The sequence below is a fragment of the Fringilla coelebs genome (genome assembly GCF_963513975.1).
Source record: "Fringilla coelebs genome assembly, chromosome: 23".
Lineage (NCBI taxonomy): Eukaryota > Metazoa > Chordata > Aves > Passeriformes > Fringillidae > Fringilla > Fringilla coelebs.
The window spans coordinates 3713199-3723476 of NC_140049.1; the positions used below are offsets into that span (position 1 = coordinate 3713199).

At 40.7% G+C, this 10278-nt stretch overlaps 1 protein-coding gene across 1 annotated transcript in view; it reads left to right on the forward strand.

Moving 5' to 3' along the window:
* SRGAP2 (SLIT-ROBO Rho GTPase activating protein 2) overlaps positions 1-10278 on the forward strand; it is a 120422-nt gene that overhangs the window by 59960 nt on the left and 50184 nt on the right. The window contains exons 6-7 of the mRNA XM_084220863.1: positions 3922-4137; positions 6438-6566. Of these exons, the coding sequence (XP_084076989.1) occupies positions 3922-4137; positions 6438-6566 (345 nt within the window). The remainder of the gene's footprint in view (positions 1-3921; positions 4138-6437; positions 6567-10278) is intronic.

Consider the following 10278-nt stretch of genomic DNA (forward strand, 5'->3'; position numbering starts at 1 on the left):
AAATCCCCCAAAACTGGGATTTCTCATGTTGCTTTTGCTCTTTACCAATGGCACAAAATCATGAAAAAATCCACCAAAACTGGGATTTCTCCCTCTGCTTTTGCTCTCTACCAAAATAGCACAAAATCATTAAAAACCCACCAAAACTGGGATTTCACCCTCTGTTCTTGCTCTCTACCAAAGTGACACAAATCCATGAAAAACCCCCCAAAACTGGGATTTCACCCTCTGTTTTTGCTCTCTGCCAGAGTGGTACAAATCCATGAAAAACCCCCCAAAACTGGGATTTCTCCTTCTGGTTTTGCTCTCTACCAGTGGCACAAAACCCATTGAAACTGGGATTTCACCCTCTGTTTTTGCTCTGTACCAGAATGTCACAAATCCATTAAAACCCCCCAAAACTGGGATTTCTCCTTCTGGTTTTGCTCTCTACCAGTGGCACAAAACCCATTGAAACTGGGATTTCACCCTCTGTTTTTGCTCTGTACCAGAATGTCACAAATCCATTAAAACCCCCCAAACCTGGGATTTCTCCCTCTGCTTTTGCTCCCTGCCAGCTCTGCCCTGAGCAGAGAGCAAAGGCAGCTCCTCTGCACCAATTATTATAATTACAGACTCCTGCAGGGGCCGGGAGGGGGCTGTGAATTATTCAGGATCTTCTTTGGTGGCTGCTCTCCCCTTCCCTTTCATGTTTCAATCCAGAGTCTCTTTGAATCTGGGACCTCTGCAGCCCACTTAGGTGAAATTGTGTTATGTTCTGCTGCAAAATAGCTGTAAATGGGTTTTCATCTGAAATAAATCAGATTATTCACAAGTGGAGCCTTTATTGCTGCTACTTCATGCAATTGTGGGTTTTTATTTTTATTTTCCTGGCCCCCTGTGAGTGTTGTATCTTGTTTGTTTTGGTGAGGGATTCAAATTGCTTTGCATTTGTGGATAAAAAACTGGTTTAGACCTCGTGTCCTTCGCTTCTATTTGCTTAACACAAATCTAGACATTATTATCACGTGAAATAAATGGGACTTTTGTGACTGGGGGTGGGATATTTATCTATATTCACTAAGAAAAATGTGCTAGAATAGAAGTTGTCCATGCAGTGCAGGGTCCAGGTCTCCTTAAAGCCAAGAACCACACTTGATTATTAATTAATGAATTAAATTTATAATTTTATAATTAATTTTTATTATGTTATATATTCAATATATATGTTATATATTCAATATATTTAAACTTAGATTTATTTATATTTTAAATTATTTTATATGTTATATATTTATATATTATTTATGTATTTTATGTAAATATAGAAATATATTTATAATATATATTTTATATATGTATTATTTAATATATATTTTTATAGATTTTTAATTTTTATTTTTAAATTTATTTTTAAATTTATTTTTAAATTTATTTTTAAATTTTTTAATTTATTTTTAAATTTTTTTTATTTTTTAATTTTTTTAAATTTTTTAAATTATTTTAAAAATTTTTTAAATATTTTTGTTTTTTATTTTTGTCTTTATTTTTAAAATTTTTTAATTTTTTTTTTATTTTTTAAATTTTTAAAATTTTTTTAAAATTTAATCCGACCCAGCAGCAGCTGCAGAATCACCCACTTGGATTTCAGAGGCATTTTGAGAGCCCCCCTCTCTCAGGCACCTCCTGCCCTGCTGGGTTTGCAGACAACCCCAAAGCAGGAGGGGAGAGAGATGAGTGAATTTGAGTCTATGTTCTTGGAAGGTTAATTATTTTATTTTATTTTATTTTATTTTATTTTATTTTATTTTATTTTATTTTATTTTATTTTATTTTATTTTATTTTATTTTATTTTATTTTATTTTATTTTATTTTATTCTATTCTATTCTATTCTATCCTATTTTATTCTATTCTATTTTATGACAGTATATATTATATTATATTATATTATATTATATTATATTATATTATATTATATTATATTATATTATATTATATTATATTATATTATATTATATTATATTATATTATATTATATTATATTATATTATATTATATTATATTATATTATATTATATTATATTATATTATATTATATTATATTGATGCAGACAGAAGGCTACAAAGATAATAATGAAAACTGGTGACTCCTTCCAGTCCTGACACAGCTGGACATTGATTGGTCATTAAGTTAAAATAATTGACATGAAACCAATCAAACATGCACCCATTGGATAAACAATCTCCAAACACATTCCAAAGCAGCAAAACACAGGGGAAGCAAATCAGATAATTGTTGTTTTCATTTTCTCTGAGGCTTCTGGAGAAGAAATCCTGGTGAAGGGATTTTTCAGGGGATCTGACAGTGACACTGCCCTGCTTTTCTGCCCTGGGAACCTGCCCTGAGCTGGTTCATTTTCCAGCATCACTCTCATTCCATGGTTATTATAATATTATAAATAGAATAGAATAAATATCATAAATGCTTTATTAAGCTCTTAGTACAGCTTAAGAAAAGCAATATAATGGAATTTCACATAATATAATATAACATAATTAATATAATATAATATAATATAATATAATATAATATAATATAATATAATATAATATAATATAATATAATATAATATAATATAATATAATATAATATAATATAATATAATATAATATAATATAATATAATATAATATAATATAATATAATGTAGTGTAATGTAATGTAATATAATGTAATATCATATCAAGATATAATAATATAATAATATGAAGATGCCAGCAGTTCCTATCCCAGGCAGCAGACACAGAACTCAATGTTATAACTCACTGTAAAAGTTTTTTGCCCAATCCCACAAAGCAGAAGCACACTGACAGTATTTATATCTGTATATATATATTCTATACTGACAGTGGTTCTATCCACCACCATAAGCACAGGTGCCTTTGGTTAAACAATGCCTGCTTATTTCAAATGCAATATTTGCTTGTGAACCTTAAAGCACAATGCACAGAGCTCCATTATTAACCTGAGAACTTCCTAATCTCTCACTAGATAAACTTTTCCAGACAAGCATTAATACACAGACCATTGTTCTATTTGTCCTTACTTTTCTACTTCTTTTTTTTAAATTTTCCTGCTGACCAATCTCATGGCTACTGCTGAGCTCCCATCACAGTCCTGCTGTCCCTGAGCCCTTTGCAGCTTTCCCCAAACCCTCTGATTTTATGGAACCCACCCATGGGGGGCTCAGTGCTGGGTGAGGGAGATGAAATTCCAACTCTGTGCCCTCCCCTGCAGCCTCCACCCTTCCCAGGAGACCCAAATTCCTCAGGGGCACAGCTGGGGCTCGCTGTCACTGTGTACAGATCAGGGCAGGACTGCTGGGAACCTGCCCTGAGCTGGTTCCTTTTCCAGCATCACTCTCATTCCATGGTTCTGGCAATGGGAAGATGCCAGCAGCTCCCATCCCAAGCAGCAGACACAGAACTCAGTGTCACAACTCACTGTAAAAGGTTTTTGCCCAATCCCACAAAGCAGAAGCACACTGACAGGATTTATATCTGTATATATATATTCTATACTGACAGTGGTTCTATCCACCACTGTAAGCACAGGTACCTTTGGTTAAACAATGCCTGCTTATTTCAAATGCAATATTTGCTTGTAAACCTTCAAGCACAATGCACAGAGCTCCGTTATTAAGCTTAGATCTTCCTAATCTCTCATTAGATAAACTTTTCCAGACAAGCATTAATTCACAGACCATTCTTCTATTTGTCCTTACTCTTCTACTTCTTTTTTTTAAATTTTCCTGCTGACCAGTCTCATGGCTACTGCTGAGCTCCCATCACAGTCCTGCTGTCCCTGAGCCCTTTGCAGCTTTCCCCAAACCCTCTGATTTTATGGATTCCCGCTGAGTGTTGGATTTCACTGTCTGCAGGTGATGAAAACCTACCACATGTACAACGCTGACAGCATCAGTGCCCAGAGCAAGCTGAAGGAGGCAGAGAAGCAGGAGGAGAAGCAGATTGGGAAGTCGGTGAAGCAGGAGGACAAACAGACCCCGCGCTCCCCCGACTCCACCTCCAACGTCAAGTTTGAGGAGAAGCACGTCCGGAGGAGCTCGGTGAAAAAGATCGAGAAGATGAAGGAGAAGGTACTGGCAGGAGCCTCTGGGGCCCTCCTGAGAGGCAGAGCTCACTCTCAGGGCAGGTTTGGCTCACAGCCAGCTCCAGGGAAGGCAAAACCAGCAGCAGGTTGCTGTAGGAAAGGCTGGTGCAGTTGTGTTATCCCAGGGAATGGGGTGTGCACAGAAATGGGGTGTGCAAAAAATGGGGTGTGCAAAAAATGGGTGTGCACAGAAATGGGGTGTGCACAGAAATGGGTTGTGCAAAAAATGGGTGTGCACAAAGATGGGGTGTGCACAAAAATGGGAAGAGCACAAAAATGGGATGAGCACAAAGATGGGATGAGCACAAAAATGGGATGAGCAGAGAAATGGGATGTGCGCAGAGATGGGATGAGCACAAAGATGGGGTGTGCACAAAAATGGGATGAGCATAGAGATGGAGTGTGCACAGAAATGGGATGTGCACAAAGACAGGATGAGCACAAAAATGGGATATGCAAAATATGGGTGTGCACAGAAATGGGATGAGCATAGAGATGTATACTGAAATGGGATGTGCACAGAAATGGGATGTGCAAAAAATGGATGTGCACAGAAATGGGAGGTGCACAAAGATGGGGTGTGCAGAGAAATGGGAGGTGCACAGAAATGGGATGAGCACAAAATGGGGTGTGCACAGAAACGGGATGAGCACAGAGATGGGATGAGCACAAAAATAGGATGTGCATAAAAATGGGAGGAGCACAAAGATGGGATGTGCACAGAGATGGGATGAGCAGAAAAATGGGGTGTGCATAAAAATGGGATATGTATGAAAAATGGGTGTGCACAGAAATGGGATGTGCAGAGAAATGGGATGTGCACAGAGATGGGATGAGCAAAAATGGGGTGTGCATAAAAATGGGATGTGCATAAAAATGGGATGTGCACAAAGATGGGATGTGCACAGAGATGGGGTGTGCACAGAAATGGGATGTGCATAAAAATGGGATGTGCATAAAAATGGGATGAGCAGAGAAATGGGATGTGCACAAAGATGGGATGTGCACAGAAATGGGATGTGTACAGAAATGGGATGAGCAAAAATGGGGTGTGCATAAAAATGGGATGTGCAGAGAAATGGGATGTGTACAGAAACAGGGTGTGCAGAAAAATGGGATGTGCAGAGAAATGGGAGATGTACAGAGATGGGAGGTGCACAAAAATGGGATCTGCATAAAAATGGTATGAGCAGAAAAATGGGATTTGCAGAGAAATGGGGTGTGCACAAAAATGGGATGAGCAGAAGAATGGGGTGTGCATAAAAATGGGATGAGCACAAAAATGGGATATGCATAGCACAAAAATGGGATGTGTACAGAAATGGGATGTGCATGGCACAAAAAGCTGAAACCTTGGAGGTTGGAGAGGGAAAGCAGCAGTTGCCTGCTGGAATTCCTGGTTCCTGTGGTTGTTTTTGTTGCCCAGAGCACAGGGCCTGTGCTCCAGGGAGCCCAGCAGCCCCAAACTGGCTTTGGGGGCAGAACCAGTGCCCTCACTGGTGTCCCCAGCAGTTCAGCTCCAAGGTTCCAGCCCATGGAAGGGAAGGAGTTAATTTTGAATGGATTCAGGCTCTGGAAGGAGCAAGTTCAGGCCTTGGAAGAGGAGGGGTGCCTGTAGCAACCCTCAGACCCTCCTGGGTTCTCTGGGGGAGCTGGAGCTGGGCCAAAACCTCCTAAACCCCCTTGTCCCTTCATTCCTCCTTTAACCTTCCCCATCCCACAGCCTCAAGACTTTCAGTCCAGTGCAGCAAGGCTTAAACACCTCTAAACAATTCATCTGCAATCATTCATTCATTCATTCATTCATTCATTCATTCATTCATTCATTCATTTGTTCATTCCAGTTTTAACCAGGACTCCAGGACTGGAAATGTGAATTGGAGTCCTGGCAAAACTGGAATTCAAATGGGCAAAATCTGTGTGAGCAGAGTAAGGTTTGTTCAGGGTCCTCACCTCTTTTAATGCTGTATTTTGGGTTTATGATGCAATATTTTGGGGTTTTAATGCAGTATTTTGGGGTTTTAATGCAATATTTGGGGTTTTAATGCAGTATTTTGGGGTTTTAATGCAATATTTTGGGGTTTTAATGCAGTATTTTGGGTTTTTAATGCAGTATTTTGGGGTTTTAATGCAGTATTTTGGGGTTTTAATGCAGTATTTTGGGGTTTTAATGCAATATTTTGGGGTTTTAATGCAGTATTTTGGGGTTTTAATGCTCTATTTTGGGTTTTTAATGCAGTATTTTGGGGTTTTAATGCAATATTTTGGGGGTTTTTTGCCTTCCAGCGCCAAGCAAAGTACACAGAGAACAGACTGAAGGCCATCAAGGCGAGGAATGAATATCTGCTGGCCCTGGAAGCCACCAATGCCTCGGTGTTCAAGTACTACATCCATGACCTGTCTGATCTCATTGATGTAAGTGCTGGGGCCAGCAGCCTCCCCCTCCCCTCTCCTCCCTCTGCACAGCTGGAAAACCTCTGCACAGCTGGCCTGGGCAGCCTGGGGCTGGCACTGGTCTGAATTTGGTGCTGAAGCTGTCCCAGGAGCTTTTCTCAGGTGGCCACCTCTGTTGTACAGACAAGGAGGAGCTGCTGAGTGAAAGTGAAACTGGCTGGCTTTGCTGAGTTTCCAAAAATCAGGATTTTGGGGGTTTTTGAAGTGAAACCCAGCTTCAGTGTCACACTGCTGCCTGATGTTTTCCTTGGGCTGTTTTTAAGCAAAGCCATGAGATTTGAGCTCAGCAGCATGTTTGGAAATAAAAAATAAAATTTAACTGTAGAAACAGTGGAAGGAATTTGGTAGAGAGAGAGAAGGAGTTCAGAGGTGCTTCCTAAAGCTGCTTGTTTTGGAAAAGCCATTGAATTGTGGAATATTCTGAGTTGGATCCCACAGGGATCATCCAGCCCAGCTCCTGGCCCTGCCCAGACACCCCAAAATCCCCCCCTGAGCCTGAGGGTGCTGTCCAGGCCCTCCTGGAGCTGTGGAAGGTTTGGAGCAGTGCCCAGCACCCTCTGGGGGAAAAACCTTTCCCTGATCTCCATCCCAGCCCTCCCTCTGATCCTTTCCCTGCTCACCAGGCTGTATTTCAGTCTCCCCACCGTTCAGGGGGCACCGCAAAAAAAAACCCCAAAAAACACCAAAAAATCACCAAAAAAACCCCAAAATTCTGATTTTTGGAAACAACAAAGCCAGTTAGGAACCCTGAGGTTACTGGCAGGGATGGAGCCACCCCTTCAGGCTGAGAGTGGGGCTCTGCTGGTCCTGCTCCCTCCCTGCTGGAAGCTCTGGGCTGGAGCAGGGAGTGCTGAGCACAAGAGTCTCCAGACACAGGCAATAAAGAGCTCTCATCAGATCTCCATTAATTACTCAGCTATTAGAATAAGCAGCAGGCTAGAGGATACATTTATTCAGCTCTTCCTGGAGTGCTCTTGTGCCAGGTGTTGATTTAAACCTGTCCTTTGGAGGTCAGGGCTGTCACTGAGAAGGGGGCTTGAAAAATGCTCTGATTTCCAATAAATGTCACAGTTTGCAGGATTGCTGCACTGCAGAGGCCTGGGTTGTTTATTCCTGCTGCCTTTTTAGGAGCCCTGGTTTGCTTGACATTTGCTCAGCCTTAATTGTGTGGCCCTGGGTTTTTAACAAATCAGAACTCTCTGTACATATTCATATCAAAGCTACAAGATTGGGATTAATTTCACCAGCATCAGCCTGATTTAATTGTTTTAATTTTTTTCATCTCAAGCCCTGTCTCTCAAATCTTCCCCCAAATGCTGCCTGGTTCAGTTGATTGGTTTTGGTGTATTTTAATTAATCACAGGTAGCAAAGAGTCCCTTTGGGTTTCACATCCCAGAAGAATTTGTAAGCACAGAGCTGTTTTCAGCAGGACAGGACAAATCTTTCAGCCTGGAAGGAAGAGCTGCTCTCCCTGGGCAGTCCCAGCTGTGTCTGGGGCATGGCAGAACAAGAACCCAAATTTCTGAATTCCAGGGATTTATTTGTCTGTTCCTAGAGAGGAGCCCTGGTGGCTCTGGGTGAGTCCCTGCCCTTGGAGCATTCAGTTTAACTCCACAAATTCCCATCATCTTCAAAATTTTTTTTCTGCTCTGTGTTCAGGCATGGAAAAATGTGGGAGCACAAGATGGAGTTCAGTTATCTCATTGTTAAGACACTGGGAAAATAGATTTATTAATGCCTTTGATCCTGAAGGATTGAAAATTAACAGTTATAACCAGTGATGGTTATCTGAGCCATCTGACTTGAATAAAAATGGGATTTTTAAGCCAGGCTGTAATGCCTTCCCTCGATCTAATCATTTGGTGATATTGAATTTGGAAATATAATATCAAAGTAATCTTCAAAGTTACTTACAAGGAGATTGTGTTAGGCCAAACAGCATTAAACTTTATATTTCATGTCATGTTTATCCAGCACATTGTTCCCTCTGCAGTGTGCAGGGAAGGATAACAGGGAGTTAATTCTTTGTGGAGAGTTAAGAGCAATAAATTGTTTCTGCCATAGCCCAGTAGTTTTGAATTTCCTGACTTTGGGGACTGAGACAGCTCTTTGATGCTAATGAAATATTACAGTAATGGGGAAGTTTGCATTAACTCATATTTATAAAAGGGTCACTAGGACAGGATTGGAAAAAGGAAAAAAAAAAGATAAAAATGTGTGTGTGAGTCCCAGAGCCTGCTTTGCTCCTCCAGGAGTAGGTGCTACTGCAGGATCTCATCCTTCCCCTCCCAAATGTGAATTGCATTTTAAAACAAAGGGCTTTTTCACCTTAAATCTTCCACTTTTGAGGCCTGTTTGAAAGGTAACTGGCAAAGGGTTAATCAGCTGTCATGTTGGGAAGTGAATTTGAATGAGTTATCATTAAATTCTTATAAAAAATTGATTTCCTTTGAGAATGATTCCATCAAACATTTATGTAACCCAGAAAAGGGATGGCAGGACTGGTGCATTTACAAACATGGAACACTGGACTGAAAAAAAAAATTAAAAACCCTTTTAAGTGGGGGAAATGTTTTCTGTCAGTGGCTTCAAGAGCAGAGAGCCAGTGACACATCAGCTCCATGAGGGTTCCCAGCCCTCCCAGAGCATCTCTGGGGACACTGGGAGGACAAACTGGTCCCACTGGGAGGGTGCATGAGCAGCTGTCCCACAGCAGGAATTGTGTCCAGTGCTGGCTCTGCAGCTGAGGGATGAGAAGGAGCTGCTGGGGAGGGTCCAGCAGAACCCACAGGGATGGTTTGGGGTCTGGAGCATCTCCCTGATGAGGAGAGACTGGGGGGCTGGGGAAGGGAAGGCTGAGAGGGGGTCCCATCAATCCATGAAATCTCCCATCAATTCATACAATATCCCATCAATCCATGCCAATCTCCCATCAATCCATAAAATATCCCATCAGTCCATAAAATATTCCATCAATCCATGCCAATATCCCATCAATCCATGCCAATCTCCCACCAATCCATGCCAATATCCCATCAATCCATAAAATATCCCACCAATCCATACCAGTATCCCATCAGTCCCTAAAATCTCCCATCAGTCCATACCAGTCTCCCACCAATCCATGCCAATATCCTATCAAACCATAAAATATCCCATCAATCCATGCCAGTATCCCATCAATCCATAAAATATCCCATCAATCCATAAAATCTCCCACCAATCCATGCCAATATCCCATCAATCCATACCAGTATCCCATCAATCCATAAAATCTTCCATCAGTCTACGCCTATCTTCCATCAATCCATAAAATATCCCATCAATCCATAAAATCTCCCATCAATCCATGCCAATATCCCATCCATCCATGCCAATCTCCCATCAATCCATGCCAATCTCCCATCAATCCATACCAGTATCCCATCAATCCATAAAATCTCCCATCAGTCTATGCCTATCTCCCATCAATCCATAAAATCTTCCATCAATCCATAAAATCTCCCATCCATCCATGCCAATCTCCCACCAATCCATGCCCATCTCCCATCAATCCATACAATATCCCATCAATCCATAAAATCTCCCATGAATTCATAAAATATCCCATCAGTCCATGCCAATATCCTATCAATCCCTGCCAATCTTCCATTAATCCATCTCAATCTCCCA